Source organism: Phymastichus coffea, unplaced genomic scaffold, assembly GCF_024137745.1.
Source record: "Phymastichus coffea isolate CEN01 unplaced genomic scaffold, Cenicafe_Pcof_1.1 PCOF00005, whole genome shotgun sequence".
NCBI classification, from domain to species: Eukaryota; Metazoa; Arthropoda; class Insecta; order Hymenoptera; family Eulophidae; genus Phymastichus; species Phymastichus coffea.
Window position 1 is genome coordinate 2,316,047 of NW_026706816.1, and position 20,552 is coordinate 2,336,598.

General features: G+C 34.4%; 1 protein-coding gene across 1 annotated transcript in view; it reads right to left on the minus strand.

Annotated features, from left to right (window-relative positions):
* The window catches only part of LOC131667528 (troponin C, isoallergen Bla g 6.0101-like), a 540,200-nt gene that overhangs the window by 349,183 nt on the left and 170,465 nt on the right, over positions 1-20,552 (minus strand). The window contains exon 2 of the mRNA XM_058941001.1: positions 9,217-9,244. Coding sequence (XP_058796984.1) covers positions 9,217-9,244 — 28 coding nt within the window. The remainder of the gene's footprint in view (positions 1-9,216; positions 9,245-20,552) is intronic.

Sequence of the window (20,552 nt, forward strand, 5' to 3'; positions counted from 1 at the left end):
ATGATACAAATCCATAACCCGACCTTCTATAGATGATAATAGTAACGGTTCATGTATAGACAATTTTTTTATAAAACTAGAAAATATTAAATACAATATTTACCTACTTAACATACCTTTTAATAATCATTATCCAATTTTAATGACATTAAACTCCATTAAAAAAATATAAAGCAGATTAATAACAATCCAAAAATATATTTCCACAGATTAATAAATTTTGCAAAAACGATAAATTAGTCAGAATATTAATAGCTATTGCAGGTTCTAACCAAGCCATCACGAAACTAATAAGAAACATTCAATTATCTATAATTGCAGCAAATTACAGTACTGAAAATACTAATAATAGTAACCAACCGAGAAATGCTTGGATAACTAAGTTAATCATTCTTTCATGTAAAACAAAAGAAAAACTCTATGACATCTGGAAAAAAAGATCCCAATAACCTAGTAAAAAAAGAAAATTATAAGAAATGTGTTGAAACGTTTTACCAGATAATTAATAAAGCAAAAGAAAACTTTGACATAATAAAAATTAACCTCAACACCAACAACCCTCGAAATCAATGGACAATACTAAACAACAAATTAGGGAAAAACACTAAAAAAATCTAATAATATCGATTTCATTACTGAGAACAATATTAAAATTACAGATACACAAAAAATAGGCAATAAAATGCACGAATTCTTCTGCAACGTGGGAAAAGATTTAAGTAATAAAATTAATACACCCAACAACAAAAACATAGAAATGCCAGAGATGAACAACAAAACTATATTTTTAAAGACAACAAATATATATGAAATAAAAGAAATAATCCATAAAATGAATAACAAAAAAGGTGGTGTTGACGGAATAAACTCAAAAGTACTTAAAACTTTAACAAGTTTTATCTCAGCAGCGCTGATCCAGATAATAAACACTAGCATTGATAAAGAAAAATGGCCAGATGCACTTAAAGAAGCTGAGATAATTCCCATTCATAAAACTAAAGAAAAATATTTACCAACAAATTACAGGTCTATATCACTTCTATCGAACTTAGCTGAAGTTTTTGGAAAACTAATACACAAAAGCATAACTAGTTTTGTAAATAATTGCAATCTAATTTCAAACAAGCAATATGTTTTCCAGGAAAATAAAGGTACAAAAGATGCACTCTACCACATAACGAATATGATATACAATCAACTCGATCAAGGAGATCCTATAATTATCACCTTCCTTGACTTAGGAAAAGCTTTTAATACCGTAGATCATACTATATACTGCTAAATAAATTATACTGCTACGGAATACGAAGAAAAGCTTATAATCTTATCAAAAGTTACCTAATCAGCAGAAAACAAATTATGAAAGTAAATAACCATATTAGTAAATATAATACAAAAACAATATACATGGGAATACCACAAGGAACGATCCTAGGCCCCTGCTTTTCCTACTCTACATAAATGATATCCTTTCGAATATGTCAGAAAATTCTATCCTATTTTTGTAGATGATACAGCAGTTATCGCATCTGGTAGGAGTTACATAGAACTTGAAAGAAAGATGAATAATCAATTACAAAAAGTAGGTAACTGATTAGTCTTAAATCGACTATCATTAAACACTGATAAAACAGCATATCTTCAATTTGGAAAAAACTGTAATAGCACACACAAAAACTTGAATATTTCTATACAAGGTAATTCAATTAACAGAGAAGACCACATAAAGTACCTAGATGTAATATTTGATAGAAATATGAGATGGAACCTTCACTTACAAATTTTATACAAAAGAATCAAGTATTTAACCTTTATCGTTTACAAATTATCGAGAATAATGAGCACGAAAGTGCTCAGGATAATTTGTTACGCCCTATTCCATAGCATTGCATTTTACGGAATTCTTGTATGGGGAAGAGCTTATTCTGGCAGAATTAAAGGACTACAAAATTTATAAAACAGTTTACTTAAAATAGTTAATAAAAATAAATTCATCATTGAAAAACAACCTATTGATGTGGGAGAAATCTTCTCATTAGAATCACTACTGTACCATTACGATGAACTTTCTATAACATACAATAATAAAAACAAGAAAACAAAAAACAACAACCTACAAGTACCAAGAAGATTGAGAAAAATCAGTATCAAAAACAGTTATATTAGGGCTATTACATTATTATTTAATAAATTACCTAAAGAACTTAAATCAATAGGAAATTTACATTCTAGGAAAACAAAAATCAAATTATGGATACAACAGAATACATAAAACTTAATACACCGAGTAAGAAAACTAATAAAAATAAATACAACTATAAGAATTTACTCATAACATTGGAAAAATGGCAAAATGGAATTAAATATCCGACATCGGAAGTCCATGAAGATACAATTTTTCCAAATAGCATATTACTAGATATTAGAATATACATATGTGCTCAAGGTAATTGTAACCTATATAATAATAGATTATGCTGTAGAATAACCATTTACAATCATAAAAAAATGCTAAACAGACTAACTGAAGAAATGGGAAACATAACATAGACCAACAAAATTTGACAAAGGTTCAGAACCAGAGACCAGACATAGTATACCCGAAGGATTTTGGTGCGCTGAATCCAAATCCGAGCTCAGAATTGCGCTGGTACGTCAGGATTTTGAGATATCCTAACCTAAAAGTGCGAAAATCAAGTTTTTTTGGCTATATACGGTACCTTATAACATTGCGAATAATTTTTTTCGTGCAAAATTGACAACAGCTTCTAAAAACCAATTCTTATCGTACAAAAGCACTAACAATCTTTAGTTTATGTCTTCTTTCATCGTCAATTGAAATGTACTACTTATCAATTGGTTTATACGGCAACGCAATGAATTTCGACTATTATAACTCAAATCCCTGATCTTGGAGCATTGTAACCTGCGGGGTAATAAATCTTGGCCACTTAACCCTAAATCCCTTAACCCCCGAGCCCTGTCATCTTCGATGCCAAAATCCCCGTCCCCTTAATCCCAAATATTTTAACCCAAGAAGGTTATAACAAGCGCGGCAATAAAATCTGCCAACTTAACCCCGAATTTCGTCACCTCGGAATCCTGTAACCTACGATACAATAGCCCTAGATTCCTTGTGTCGCAAATTACTGGGCTCAGGCATTAAGGGATTGGCGTAACGGCATCGAGGGTTATAACATCACAGGTTTCAGGGCTACAGGGTTAACGGATTTAAGGTTAAGGGGGCAGTTAAAGGTTAAGGGGTCGGGGGTTTTTGGGTTAACAGATTTAGGGTTATGGCCACGCAGATTATAGCCTTCTAGAATATCTCGGAATACTGACATGCTGGCGCAAATCTAAGCTGGGATTTGGATTTAGCTCATCGAAATTCTTCGGGCGCGTTATGTATAGTTTTTGGTTCTGAAGTTTGTCGGCCTGTGACAGACAGACAAATATTAGAATTAAAAATTTAAATAATTTGTTTAAATAAATTTAAATGTACAAATCTGGCATCAAACTCGTGACTAGTAACTCCCAAAACTATGGAAATGTGGTGCAGCTTGCAAAAATATTCTATTATACAGGAATTTGTTTAAACAAGTGGCTTAAATAAAATACATTTTGCAAATCTGATATCAGATTCATAACCAGAGACCTCAAAAATCAGCAAAAGTATGTGCAACTTGCAAAAACATTGAGTCTTGCAACATTTGTTTAAATAAATTTTTGAATAAATCTAAATTCACAAATCTAACATCAAACTCGACCCCTGAAACCATGGAAATGAGGTGCAACTTGCAAAAATATTCAATTGTGCAAAAATTTGTTTAAACAAATTGCTTGAATAAAATAAGTTTTGAAAATCTGATATCCGATACGATCAGCAGAATCAAAAACCGTGAAATCTTTCATTCGTTTTTGAAATTCTGTAGATAAATGATGTAGAATATTACGTAACTTAAAATGTATGATTGTATGCTGAAGCTGAGATAGGTGAAAGCTGAGATAACTGATTTTGTGACATGCTAATCCTTCCGTGTTAGAGATCACGTTTAAGTGGCGGGCTAACGGTTGAATTTCCTGTAAATGCTATTATCTTATTTTCTTCTACTTTATTTATTATAAGAATGTTTATCATAAGAACATTTGTTATCCTCTTTGTTATTTATTATAAGAAAAATGAGTTCCAGAAGCCCTTGTGCAAGAAAAATTGATACATTTTGTTATGTTTATGGGAAGTTTGAAACAACTTCTTATCGACGATCAATTAATGATTCAATAAAACTCTATATATGAAATGTTATAAGGTTCCGATCGACAATTTAGATAAGACATGGGTACCATCTTCAATTTGTAATTCTTGCAGACTTGCTATGTTGAAGTGGGATGATAATAGCAGCAACAAGACTGTTATTGAACTGACCATCTGGCGTGAGCCCAAGGACCATGAAACTGATTGTTACTTCTGCTTATGTAATACAACGGGTTTCAATAAACAAAATTCAAATAAAATCATCTACCCTGCGGTAGCGAGTGTAACACCAGCCAAAGTAGGAAAAGTAAGTAAACCCGGAAAAGAAGTTAGTTCGGCAATAGTTGAACCGATGGATATTGATACAACTGAAGATGTCTCTTTTGAAGATAGTTCTGATGACGAGAGTCCTAAGCTTTTTGACCAAAGTTCGTTAGATAATTTAATTCAAGACCTCAATCTTCCAAAGGATAAAGCTGAAATCTGTGCTTCAAGACTCCAAGAAAGGAAGCTATTATTACCTGGAACAAAAGTGTCAATTTACAGAAACCGAGAAGAGGCGTTCATAAAGTACTTTACAATGGAGGATATGATGGTGTACTGTAATAACATCGAAGAATTGGTTAAATTGTATATCCAAGATTTGTACAAGCCAGAAAACTGGCGTTTCTTCATTGATTCTTCCATACAAAGTCTCAAAGCTGTGTTACTACACAACGGAAATGAGTGTGCGGCACTTCCTGTAGGTCACTCAACTGCAATAAAAGAATCATACAATAATTTTCAATTTCTACTGGAAAAAATAAATTACAAGACTCACCATTGGCTTGTTTGTGGTGACTTTAAGATAATAAATCTTATAGTTGGCTTGCAGTCGGGAAATACCAAATTTCCGTGTTTCCTCTGCCTTTGGGACAGCCGTGCAAGAGATAAGCATTGGGTAACAAAAAAATGGCCCACAAGATCAGAATGGAAAATAGGTTCTCATAATGTCGCCTACGTAGATCTTGTTGATAGAGAGAGAATATTACTGCCACCACTTCACATCAAATTAGGTTTAATGAAACAGTTTGTGAAAGCCTTAAATAAAGAAGGTAAATGTTTCAATCATTTGAAAGCCACATTTCCGAAATTGAGTGATGCAAAAATTAAGGAAGGCATTTTCGTTGGTCCTGATATACGAAAACTCATGAAAGATGATACATTTATCGAAACCATGACTCTCGTTGAAAAGAATGCTTGGTTGAGCTTCAAAGATGTTACAGAAAAATTTTTAGGCAATAATCGAGACCCGCAGTTTGAAACTATTGTGTCCAACATGTTACAGAATTTCCGAAAAATGGGTTGTCTAATGAGCCTTAAAATACACTTCCTTCATTTAGACTATTTCCCAGAAAATCTTGGAGAATATAGTGAGGAGATGGGTGAACGATTTCACCAAGATTTTAAACAAAAGGAACAATACTACCAAGGAAGGTGGGACGAAAAAATGATGGCCGACTACTGCTGGTCATTGAAAAGGGATGATAATAACCCTACTAATCACAAACGTAAATCTCTTCAACGATCGTTTGAAATGAAGTGCCAACGTTTTCACAAAAAGAAAGCATAACATCACAGAATTGACGGTTATAGGTTTAAGAATATACATTCTAAAGATTGTCAGCTTCTTAGTGTAACCTCTCTAACTACATTAGAGCTTAGGTTGAAATGCTATGGATTACAATCCACTTAAATTAATTTGTCCTGTGCTTGACCCTCACTGTTCACTGCATTTAGTTTAACCTGTTGTGAGTTTAGCGCTCGCAGATCATAGCGAACGTAAGTTCACCTGTAGTGGTCTAGAGCTCGAAGGTTACTGCGCATATAGGTTATACTGTCGTGGATTCTAGTTTGCAAGTTATATCGTACTCAATATACCTATTGCGGATTATAGCGCGCTTAAATTAACCTGTAGCAGGTTATAGCGAATTTAGGTTAACTTGCCGTGATTTTGAGCTTGCAGGTTATAGCGCACTTGAGTCAACCAGCCGCGTATTATAACGCACTTAGCTTAACCTCTCGCGGGTCATAGAGCGCTTAGGTTAACTTGTCGTGGTTTTAAGCTGAGTGTAGGTTACAGCACACTTAGGCAATCCTGTCATGGTTTTGAGCTTGCAGGTTATAGCGCACTTAAGTTAATCTATCGCTGGATCTAGAATTATAGGATTTTCAGTGCATTTAGGTCATAACCATCTGCCTTAGGCTGCCCTAAATTTATAGCTGCCATTTTAGAGTGCATCTAATAAATTCAGCTAGATTCGCCGTAAATTAGTACAATGGTAGACCTTTATATGTCAGTGTAAGTTTTTCCTACTACTGAAGATTGCAAAAAAAATCAAGATTTTTCATACTCCAGTATAAATCAATTGATAAATGGCACATTTCAATTGACGGTATCTCTGCTGGAAAAAGACATAAAAAAATCGGTAATGCATTTTGTCGGCCAAGAGTTGCTCTTTCAGATACCGTTATCAGTTTTGCATGTAAAAGTTATTCACAATGTTATAAGGTACCGAATATAGCCAAAAAACGTGATTTTCGCATATTTAGGTTAGGATATCTCAAAATCCTGACGTGCTTACGCAATTCTGAACTCGAAATTGGATTCAGCGCGCCAAAATCCTTCGGGTGTACTATGTCTGGTCTCTGGTTCTGAAACCTCGTTGGCCTGTGAATTAAGCTAACCAACAAATTCACTGAATCATATAATATAACAATCAATAAAACTATACTAGATATAAACATTGACGACTCCTATAAACTCTACGTGAAGGGTTTTAAACTAATAACTTTTATAAAAGCATTACACTCAGAACCCGAATCATCATTTACCGTGTATCATCCTTATTAATTTTTGTATATAAAACAAAGCCTTCACATTAAATAGCATAGAAAGTTACAAAATATAGTAAAATATATATTTCGAGATATGCAAAGGCACGTGCAAAGAGAAAATAGTCATTTCTTATCATTTCGACTGTCATTATACTTTTCTATTAAAACAATGATACTAACATTATCTTAGGTAATTAGGTAATAATTGCCAAGTCATCTTATTACATGTTTACAATAATATTTTCTCACTAACGGATTAGATTTTTGACAACACATTTTTTTTCATATTTGATTATAATAATAATTAATAATTATAAATTTATAAATTATTATTAGCATTGAAAAAACTAATGTTATATGTATATGCTATATATACGAGGGTGGTCCGATAAGTACTTAGCCTACAAAAGAAAAACGAAAATTTTGGAAAAGTGGCGTTGTATTTTTCAACATAGTCTCCTTTTAGTTCGATACACTTGGCCCAGCGATGCTCCAACTTCTTTAACCCGTCTGAAAAATACGTTTCCTCGAGGTCTGAAAAGTAGGCTTCCGTGGCAGCGATTACCTCCTCATTCGACTCAAATTTTTGCCCGGCGAGTGACTTTTCCAAGTTTGGAAACAAAAAGAAGTCGCATGGGGCTAAATCTGGAGAATACGGTGGATGGGGCAGCAGTTCGTAGCCTAATTCGACCAATTTGGCTATGGCGACGGCGGAGATGTGAGCCGGTGCGTTATCATGGTGGAAGAGCACTTTTTTCTTCGCCAAATGGGGTCATTTTTTCTGCAATTCGACGTCGAATTGGCCCAATAATTCGGCACAGTACAGCCCTGTAACCGTTTTGCCCCTCTCCAGGTAGTCGATGTAGATCACACCTTGTGAATCCCAGAAAACGGTGGCCATCACCTTTGCGGATGATGGGGCAGTCTTCGCCTTCTTCGGAGCACTTTCGCCGGGTAAAGTCCACTGTTTCGACTGTTCCTTGGTCTCTGATGTATACCAGTGGATCCATGTTTCGTCGACTGTCACGATAATCGATGCCTATGACCTTAGCTATCTCGTGTACCTTCAATCGTCGATTTGCCAATACGAGATCGTGAATTTTTGACACGTTATCCTCCGTGGTAGCCGTTTTCGGAGTACCTGGACGTGGCTCTTCAAAAATCAACGTACGACCACGTTGAAACTCGTTAAACCAATTTTTGACGGTCGCCATCGAAGGAGAAGAGTCACCGTACATAGCATCCAAGCGCTTTTTGATTTCGCTGCGCGATTTCTCTTCCAAAATCAAGAACCGAATCACCGACCGATTCTGCTCTTTTTCCATTTTTCAAAAATCAACGGACACACTTGCTTTCACACGCTCTCAAAAATAAACTACAACTCCGATCCGGCTGAGATCTTGACAGTAACCATCGAGAAGGTTTTACTACGTGATAGAATATTTCTTCTGCGAGAGTGGCGCCATCGGGCGGTGAGGCTAAGTACTTATCGGACCACCCTCGTATATAGGCTACATGTGTCTAAAAATACAAGAAATCTCAGAATCAAGTATGATATTGCAAAACTATTGAAATAAAAATGATGATAAAAAAGTAGTCGAAATATATATAGATTTCGTGGCTGTAAAGGTTATAACACTTATAATAAAATGTTCAAAGATAGAATCACATTTATCCTCATTACCACAAGAAACTGTACAAGAATTAATGCTTTCACCACTCCGAAGCGTGTAGCGAATCATGAGCAGAATTCCTCATCGAAAATGGTGTAAGTTTTTTGTGTTATACTTTTCTAATATGTCAGTTACGCCATGTGCTCTAGTAATATGATTCAATACCTTTATACTCTGATATCTTCATTATTTACTTATTAATATTAGTTAAATTTACAAATTTCTTAAATAGAAATGAAACAGACAGAAAACTTGTTGAGAAATATTTGGAAATGCGATTTTGAACGATAACTAATTTCAATGTAGTTTGAGAAATTTCATTCAGTGTCGTAAACAAAATTTTTTTCATTTGATTTTTTCATTTGATTTGTAACATTTTTTCATATTAAATAAAGTAGAACTTTAGTTACTCACGTTGTATTTGCTCCTTGGATAGATCTTCCTGAAATAATATATAGCATTTTACAATAGAGATATGTTAATAATTATATAAATATTGAATAATCATATGCTGCAGCAAATTTTTAGGGTAATTAATGATCAGACTTATAGTAAATATAACTGAGTCTTTCTCTACCAATCTTTTACTTGCTTGAACACAGTAGCAATCAAATTAGAAAGCGCGTATTAATAATTTTTGGCATAATTTTGTGTATTACAGCTAAAGGATAGTGGTAGTCAAGGAAAGAAGAGAAAATAAGATACAAGTGAATTAACTGTACTTTAAGTTTCAATAAAGATTAGGACAATTTTTACAATTTACGAGTAGTACACAAATTAGATAATGATTATTATCAATTTTCGATAATCTATAATGTATATCTATTTATATTTTAGATTTATCACCTATCATTTCATATGTAAGCCAATGAAATATAAGTGTAAGCACTTTCGGATGTTGAGTCTCGTTACACTTACCTCAGTATCAGATGCATCATTGCTGTGAACCGACTATTGTACTAATGCACTGATAAGTAGGAAACATAGAATAAACTAATTTAGTTTTAAACATTTAATTATTTTACCTTTTAGCGATATACTACAGTGAGAATGAATATTAGTGTAAATTTGAAATATGCGTTAGCTCGTTACTTGCTAACATTCAACTTGCAATGTTTGAAAATAATGAAAAATAAATAATAGTTAAGAAATAGTCGAAGATAAACATTAGCTAAATATCTTACAGGTAGTATAAAGGTGAATTTCAATTAACAACCCGGATGACTGGATTTTACCTACAATCCTCCGCATGAATTATTTCAAGGGCATGAATTTGCCATGCGCAAATACACAGTTGTCCAGAAATCGAAAAAAATGACGAACAGAAAAAATCGGTATGTAAGTGCATACGTATATGTATTCTCAGAATGAATGTGGTGAACGAATAATTGTGAGAGCCAACGGACGAATCAGCAAAATCGTGATTATTCAATAAACGGACAGTGCAAATCTATGGTTTCGATAGGCATCAAGGAAATAAATACAGAAACGGCCTATTGTTAGACAAAAATGTATTTTTTTCAAAAATTATCAAATATAAAAATCTTAAATTTTCATGAAGATTTACTTGTTACGAGGGTTGCTGTTTATATTTTGAGCCTTGGCATACCAAGTGTTTACAGGCGCTATCTGATGTTTCCAATTAAAAGTTTGACCTTTTGAAACATAACCTTCTTTAGAACATTTTGTCATTTAAATACAACTTGTGTTGTCTACAGCGACTTGAAAATTTTATCGCAGTGAAAAAATGAATTAACTCGTGAACATTTTCGTGCGATGATTTTTTACGACTTTCGACGTGGATTATCGCGACAAGAGTCCATCGATAAATTTACTTTGACTTTTGGTGATGAAGCCCATTCTTGGCCACTGTGAAACGCTGGCATAACGAATTTAATCGTGGTCGTAGTTCGCTCAGGGACGAAAATCGTGAAAGTCGTCTAAAATCAGTTGTTGTGCCAGAAAACATTGATGCTGTACGCGAACTGATATTGCAAGATCGTCATGCAATTTATCGTGAGATTGAGTCATCCTTGGGCATTAGTATGATGAGCATCAATAACATATTGCATGAATATTTAGCTGTTGAAAAGATTTGTTCGCGTTGGATCCCGCATAATTTGACAAAAGCTCAAAAAGATGATCGTGTCAATTGGTGCAAAACAATGCTCCTGAAATATAATCGCGGTGCATCAAAAGTTGTGTATAACATGTACACAGGTGACAAATTTTGGATCTATGCGTATGAGCCCGAAACAAAACAGCAATCCGCTGTATGGGTCTTCCAAGATGAGCCCAATCCGACAAAAGTGGTTCCTGCGCGAAGCATCTCGAAGCAAATGATCGCTTGTTTTTTCGGAATAACTGGACATGTGTCGGTCGTACCGTTAGAGCAACGTAGAACTGTGAATTCTGAATGGTACACAACCATTTGTTGGCCAGAAGTGCTTGGTGAAATACGAAAGAATAACCAGCAACGAAGGATTATTCTTCACCTTGACAATGCAAGCTCTCATACATCGGCTGAAACAACCACCGACGTCGAATTAATAGGTCATCCAACATACAGCCCTGATTTAGCACCTAATAATTTCTTTTTATTCCCTCACATCAAAAATAAATTGTGTGGCCAACGTTTTTCGGCTTCTGAAGAAGCCGTTGATGTATTCAAAAACCGTGTTTTGGAGGTACCTTTATAGGAGTGGAAAAAGTGTTACGAAAATTGGTTCGAGCGCTTGCAAGTGTATCATCATGTAGAATACTTCAAAAAATAATAAAGCCATTTTCCATAATAAATTACTGTCTTTTCATTATTACGCACAAAATATAAATAGCAACCCTCATACATAACACGACTTCCGTTATATTTTCAGAAAGATTTCTAAATAATGTCAAAAGTTATGATTTTTGTAATGAAAATTTTCTATTTTTGATGAACCTTCTTTTGGAAGAAGTTAAAAAAGATATTCTTATTTTAAGTTGAACAAAAATTAAGGTATTACAAGGTTGTGTTACAAAATTTACAAAATTTTATATGCAACACCGAAGAAAACAATTACAAAATATTTTTCAAAAATAAAATAATCACATAATCTTGAATTTGAATGTTTGCAATTGTTTGCATCCTTTACAATTTAAAACGCATGGAATGAGTTATTATATGATAAATTTCATTGCATACAACTTAAGTTATTAACGCCAACATACATACAATACACAAATACACATACACACACACATACGAGGTGTGATCAAAAAGTAAGGTGAATTTTGAAATTTAGCGGGCTACGTCCGTTCGATCTTCGACTTTTTTATTTGGTTATGTCGGTACACTCGTCTAGAACATACGTTCCAAATTTCAGCTTTGTAGTATGTTTGGTTTGTTTGTGAGAGGCATCAAGGTTAGAAGTGTTTTGCGTGCTCCACGATTTGCTGCTGTCTAAAAATATGGATCAAAGAGTTTGCATTAAATTTTGTGTGAAAAATGGAATCAAATGTTCCAAAACACTTGAAATGCTGAAAGTGGCATACGGTGAGTCTACTTTAAGCCAAAAAAATGTTTACAAGTGGTATAAACTCTTCCAAGAAGGCCGAGAAGACACCGACGACGAACCTCGTTCTGGACGCCCCAGCACATCAACAACTGATGAGAATGTTGAAGAAGTGAAGAAAATAGTGTTGGGAAATCGTCGAATTACCATTAGAGAAATTGCTGATGATATTGGCATCTCATTTGATTCGTGCCAATCAATTTTGACGAGTGTTTTAGATATGAGACGAGTGTCAGCGAAGTTTGTTCCGAAATTGCTCAATTTCGACCAAAAGAAACGTCGTATGAGCATCGCCCAAGAGCTACTGAATGACGTCAACGATGATCCAGATTTACTCAACAGGGTTATAACAGGTGACGAAACATGGGTATACGGTTATGACGTCGAGACTAAGAGTCAATCGTCCCAGTGGTCAAGCGTCCAGGCATTCTGGATCACCAAGACCAAAACAAGCACGCCAAGTTCGATCAAATGTAAAGGTTTTGCTTACAATTTTCTTTGACTGCAGGGGCGTGGTGCATCATGAGTTCTTGCCACAGGGTAGAACAGTAAATAAGGAATATTACCTGCAAGTTATGCGCAATTTGCGCGAAGCAATCCGCCAGAAACGTCCGAATTTGTGGAAAAATAAAAATTGGCTTTTGCACCATGATAACGCCCCTGCTCACACATCGTTGCTTGTGCGCGAATTTTTGGCTAAAACCAACACAGTAACGATACCACAGGCACCGTATTCCCCAGATCTGGCCCCCTGTGACTTCTTCTTGTTCCCAAAACTGAAGAGGCCCATGAAAGGACGGCGTTTTGCCACGATTGAGGAGATAAAGACGGCATCGAAGGATGAACTAAACAAGATCACAAAAAATGATTTTTTGAAATGCTTTGAGGATTGGAAAAAGCGTTGGCACAAGTGCATTATATCCGAGGGGGATTACTTTGAAGGAGATAAAATAAAAATTGATGAATAAATAAATATTTTTTGAGAAAAATAAAAATTCATCTTACTTTTTGATCACACCTCGTACATCATATATACTAAAACGAGAATGGTTAATACGTAATCGCGCGTATTGGTCGATTTGATAAGCATGCCCGCAAAGGCATCACCAGCCAGTCGGTATGGTAACATTTTGAGATGCGTACATGTGTACGACGGAGGAGAGAGCGCCCGATCGGTATCAATCGGCTTCCAATCCCGCAACGAGCAAGTTATTTTTACTAACGTGACAACAAGATACCTTCAAATATGCAAGGGAGAGAATGAAGGTCCAAGGAACAACTGAGCAAAGGACGACAGACACACCTAAGCCTCACCTAATCATTCTCTCGAGAAGTTACCGAGCGCAACGGTGATTTGTAGGCGAGACGACGAGAAGTAATCCGCTACGTGTCGCAATTAAACTGGCCAACATCTGCGTTTTATTTGTATATGTAGCTACATCCTACTTTTTCGGAGATAAGGTATTCATTAAGCCGTAACAGCGAGCGGACGACCTCACGAGAAATCATTATTCAACAGAACAAATACATTTTGTCCCGGGCTTTCACAATATGTCCAGCGGTCGCAGTATAATAAACCAAAACGATGGTGTTTCTATCCGCCACGCGGTAAAATATTTTCTGAGCGGAGGCCGAAGTTGTCACTTGGAATTACGACGATCATGAAAGAAAATAAATCAGCCTCAGAGCTACCATCAATATATTAAAGTTCGTCATCATTCCACTGGCTCACTTGTACTCAATTCTATCCTACGCACAAACGAATATATTATCGGGCGCCGCTCTTTTAATTTCATGAAGAGATTTCACGGCGCATTTCTTGTGAACGAACTCAGACGCACATCTTCTCGTACAGAGAAGCAGAACACGATGGTATCGTCGAATGCAATTGATGAGGAGTTCAAGGAAGTCCGCGCCGTGATCATTAAGATAAAAACACAGTACAGAACTCTCGCCGTGATATAATATCACGGCGGCCCGCGCGAACAAGCGCGCACAATGCGCTAAACCATGTATGACAGCGCAGAGTCACGCGCACCATGTAAATACACGTTTAATTACAGCCTCTACGCATTGACTCGCCCGAAGAATAACTGAGCCCGTTACAATACATACATACCGAAATTTTATAAAAAATGGTTTATTATGATTCTTAGTACTTCAAAACATATTTCTAAGACGTTTTTAAGAAATTTTTTTTCACTAAACCAAAGCTTCCTTTATGAGAAAGCAAAAATCATGCAAATATTTATGCAAAGAAACTTGTAAAAAATATATATAGTTTTATACTAGGCATGGTGCACCAATTTCTATAAAAATATATATATACATTTAAATAAACATTGAAGGACGCGTACACCACAAAATTTTTCTCAGAAAATCTGTCCAAAGTATATAGATATTTTACAAAAGAACATTCTTATTTTGCACAGATTTGTATATAACTCTTTATCAAAGTAGCTATATATTTTTTTTTAGAGAAATCTGATGTATAGTATATAGATATGAAATACCTTATATAAGAATTTATAGACCAGTGTATAAACAATTCAAAAGAAAAATGAATCACACAGTCGCATTGAAGATTCATCTGTAGAATAGTCTGCAACCCATTCAGTAAATAGGTGTATACAAATCTCTGGAGAATAAGAATATGTTTCTTTATAAAAATATCTATACAATTTTGTGCATAACACAGGACCACAAAATGCAACCTTAAAAAGACAAAGAAACCACTTCCATAGCCTTACGTTTTGGGATGCGCTGAATCCGAGTCTGACCTCCGTTTGACTCTAGCACGTCAGGTTCAAGGTCATTTGAAGGTCAAATTTTTATTTTATGATCAATCTAATTTTTGACTTTAGCTTCGGAAAGAGCGGTCAATTTATAGTCAGATAAACTGGTATACTTTTTTCAAAATGATACTTGAAGGTCATATGAAGGTCAAATGCTGAGAGTACGCTACAGCCAAAAAAGACGAAACTATCTATGCTCTACCATATTTACATATTTCATATATTTTAACGAACTACTACCGATGCTGATCTCCTTTTGACCTCATGAACCCAGGTTCAAGATTATCTGAAGGTCATTGCCCTTATTTACGGGGAATGATCAATACCATGGATACTGTACAGACATACAGTTGGAAGAGATCAAAGTCGTTGTTTATTTACTCCGATTCATCTGAGAATATTCGCTTCAAAAGACATCTAGGAATATATTAGGTGCGTATGAAATGTCGGATTCTTAAGTGATTGTATAAAACTGCATATCTTTCTTCAAAAGCTGTTTATTCAATCAAAGTATGCTCCATTCGCTTCAATACACTTCTCCCAACGAGATTTTAACCCGTTAACGTCCACAGGACACATTTTTTAAGTTTGAGTTTGAATTGTTACCTCGCAATGAACTCAAATAACTTAAAACTAACTGTACCCTATGTTTTCGAGGGTGCTCTTTCGAATGGTGATGATTAGAAGTCGAAAAAAAGATTTCTAACCTCTAAAAAATCAAAATTAAAAAAAAAACGTGATTTTGAAAAAAAAAATTTTTTTTAACCTGATTTTCTGGAGCCTATACATTTTTGTATCGGTCTAAAACCGGTTAGAAAGGTGTCCTCGATATCTGAACTAAATGTTAGGATGATGACATTTATTTGAATAATTTTTCATCTAAGCAAAATGGCGGCCGAAATAAAAAAATTTTGTTCTAAACTTGATAAATTTTTTTCTCAGAAAGTATAGGTGTTAGCAAAAAATTTATAAGAATAAAAATATCTTAAAATCGGCTAAGAAATACTCTTAAATTTTTTCAAAACGTTTTGAAACAATTTTTGATTTTTGAAAAATTCAAAAAAATGAAATTTCAAAAAAGTTGAAAAAACATTTTGAAAAAATTCAAGAGCATTCCCTGATTAATTCTAAGATATTTTTGTTCTAATAAATTTTTAGTTAAACTGCATAGTTTTGAAGAAAAAATGTGTGAAATTGTAAAAAAACTTATTTGTATATTCAAAATAATGAGCAACAAATAAATAAAAAGACCGAACCAACGGGATTTTCGGTTCTCTAATTGTTATGCCTGTTAGCCGGCGATGGTACATCACCGTTGTCCATCTCTTACCACGGGGAGGTCGACAATAGAAAGAGACATTTTCTTTTTTTTTGTTTTTTGCCTTGTTTTTTTACTTTTTTTTTTTATTTTTTTTTTGTTTCTCGCCTTATTCAAATTTTTTTTATACTTAAATGTTTTGGATAAAATCTGATAACTAGATTTAATTGAAACTTATAAAATTATTTATGAAAATCAAGGAAACATGTAGAACAAAAATATTTTTGGCAATCAACGCAAAATTGTCTTGTTCTTTTAGAACATTTTGTGAAGTTGAAACATTTCTTTTTTGCCATGATTTTTTCGTGTGTGTGAGATTGTCGATTATTGGTTTCATTCAAGTATTTTGATGATACAGCTAGTGCAATGTCTTTTATGGTTACAACTTTTTTACCACACACCAAATTCTTGAGTACGGCGGCATTTGTAATTGATCCTTGAATAATTCTCATTAAAACTACCCAAGTCCACTTTTTCGACCTAATACACGGCAACAGACTGCTACAGTAATAATCATGTTGGTCTACTCCACCCATAAAATTGTTGTACAAATTGAAAGCATAAGGACAAGGTATTTCAACTTTACCATGTTCATCTTTAGAATATCGTTTTGCTGAAGACAATGGAGTAATGCCAGCAGCCGTCGAGAGCAATGAGACAATTTTAGAGTCTATGACTGATATGTGTTGACCCCACTATTTTTGTCATGTTTCACAAAATATGTTCCTCTTGTGACGTCCGGGTCACTATCTCAGGTACGTCTGAGGCGGACGTAATCTCAGGCGCTCTATTTGGTTTGCGTGCGTACGCTTAAACCGGGACGAGCAATTGGAGAATTAGAGCTTTTCTACTTCGCGTTTCGCATAAAAAGAGTGAAAAATAAAACTTAACTACAAGCCTTCCATCAAACACCAGGGTCCAATTGAATCGGGGCTTGGATGTGAAAATCCCAGACCTTGCCGGAATTATCACATAAAAAGAATTTAAATTTTGTTTAACGGCGCGACTGTCTTATAGAAAAGTATCCCAATTCCTGCTGAAATACTTTTCGAAGACCTATTTCTCACGAGTTTCGATTGGCTACTCTAACAAGAAGAGGAAAAGGAGAGATAGTGATAAAAAATTTTAGTTTCAACTTACTTTTCTTTTTATTCAATGTCCTGGTACTTGGAGAGATGAATCTGGACCTGGCACTTGGTCGAACGAGGTGAACTTAGAAGCTTGCGAGGAGCGAGAGAGCGATTTCCGCTTGCGCACGCCCTTTTAAACCCTGGGGGTGGTTGGGAGGAAAATCCCTCTTTCAGTCCCTCAAAATTTGGGAAGAGTGGAAATGCCAGTGAATTCTAATTGGTTGACCGAGATTTTCACTCCTTTTCTCTTTCGGATTTCGGGCCCTAATTGGTTCAGGGGCGTGGTGAGAATTGGGGGCGCGCGTTCAAGAGTTTGGGCCTTATCTCGCTACGCAAAAGTACATGAGGAAAAAAAAATAATTTATTGATAATAAATGGCCCGACGTTACACTCTCTTTGATTTATTATTAAGATTAATAGTGACTCCGCCTACTCTATTTGCTCTCACAGTACCTGTAGCTCGAAGACCAATTTTTCGTAGATGAACGAAAAGATCTGGTGGACTGAAAAAGTTATCGAAATAAATGTGATAATGACTGATTTTTCTTGGTGAAACAGTTGTTAGGAGCCTCTGGAGCATTTGTAAAACAACGCGGCTACCCAAAGCACAATTTCTTAAATTCTCTAACTGCTTCGAAGGGAGATGGTTTGATCCTTTCCCACAATATATATCAAAATCAAAAATAAATCCTTCTTTATTGCAAATAGCCCACAGTTTCAAACCAAAACGTACAGGTTTACCTTTCATAAACTGCTTCAAGACTGTCCTACCATAAAATTTGATCATACATTCATCAATTGATAAAGCTGTGAAAAAAATCGCAAATTGTTGGCAGTTTTTTCGAAAAATATCTAAAGGAACACGTATACGCCAAGCTTTATCATTTGCATTTTTGTCTTCATTTTTTGATAGCTTTATTTCTGATTTCATTTTTTCAAATTTTTAACGACTCATGGCTAATTTTACTAATTCGCAGACTAGAAAAGGATTATTTGACCAGTAATCTCTCTGACTTTTTATTGAATTAAAGATCGATAAAATAATAATTCCTAAAAATGTGTTCAAGTCTTGTAGAGTAAGATCACCACCATTGCATACTGTTGCTTCTACTATAAATGCCTTTAATTCATCAGTAAAAAATAATTCAAACAAATCAGTCAGAGATTAATCGAGGATCTTTTTACGATCAGATTCTGAAAGAAAAACTTCACTTGTTAACTTTTCCCCATAAACTTTTTCGCCATCCAACCACTCATAAACATGGTTTGGTTCTAACTTCTTTTGATTTTCCGAGTAGCTATCAAGAACTTGATTGTATAAAGTAGTAGGTATAAGATTTTCAAGGAATGAGCATACATCAATGTGATCATTTTCATTTTCTGAATTTGAATCAGACTCAGAATCTTGAGAATCGTCTAAACTGGGAATCATAATGACATCAAAATTCTCGTCATTTTCTTCGGTTTCAATATCATATTGTTGATCAGAATTTTTTGATCGTTTTTTGGGTGGCATTTTTCCGACTTCACAATAAAATAATTCTACTATTTTTTATAAGAATATGTAATAATGCAATAAAAAATTATTATTTAAGTTATCTAAACAACTAAAAATTGTTTCCGAACTCAATGAAGAAATAAAAAAAATTTTTAGAGCTATAGTAATCATCAAACTACTTAGTGTAAAGATAACATATTTTTACATTTTATACAAAGATTCTTTTATATATTTTCTGAAAGTAGTATAATATTATGTGAAGCTGACAATACGTTGACAGTTAATTATCAAAATAATAATTTAAAAAACTGATTTGAAATGCATGAAGATTAAATTGTATCCAACTATGCAAATAAGAAGTGCTTTTTTACAAATTCACGTAATTTTTTCTTCAAAACTATGCAGTTTAACTAAAAATTTATTAGAACAAAAATATCTTAGAATTAATCAGGGAATGCTCTTGAATTTTTTCAAAATGTTTTTTCAACTTTTTTGAAATTTCATTTTTTTGAATTTTTCAAAAATCAAAAATTGTTTCAAAACGTTTTGAAAAAATTTAAGAGTATTTCTTAGCCGATTTTAAGATATTTTTATTCTTATAAATTTTTTGCTAACACCTATACTTTCTGAGAAAAAAATTTATCAAGTTTAGAACAAAATTTTTTTATTTCGGCCGCCATTTTGCTTAGATGAAAAATTATTCAAATAAATGTCATCATCCTAACATTTAGTTCAGATATCGAGGACACCTTTCTACCCGGTTTTAGACCGATACAAAAATGTATAGGCTCCAGAAAATCAGTTTAAAAAAAAATTTTTTTTCTCAAAATCACGTTTTTTTTTTAATTTTGATTTTTTAGAGGTTAGAAATCTTTTTTTCGACTTCTGATCATCACCATTCGAAATAGCACCCTCGAAAACATAGGGTACGGTTAGTTTTAAGTTATTTGAGTTCGAATTCATTGTGAGGTAACAATTCAAACTCAAACTTAAAAAATGTGTCCTGTGGACGTTAACGGGTTAAAATCTCGTTGGGAGAAGTGTATTGAAGCGAATGGAGCATACTTTGATTGAATAAACAGCTTTTGAAGAAAGATATGCAGTTTTATACAATCACTTAAGAATCCGACATTTCATACGTACCAACCTAATATATTCCTAGATGTCTTTTGAAGTGAATATTTGCCCCTTAAACGCAGCTCTAAATGCTTGAAAAAATGAAAATCGGTCGGCGAGAGATCCGGTGAATATGGTGGATGCTGCAAAACTTCATATTCCAGTTCGTTCAGTTTCGCAATTGTTTTGTGCGATGTATGCGGCCGAGCGTTGTCATGGAGCAGTAGCGGGCCATGCCGATTCACAAGCGATGGGCGTACAATTTTTAACTTATCGTGCATCTCATCAATGTACTGGCAGTACTTTTTGGCCGTAATTGTCTCCCCAGGTCGAAGGAACGAA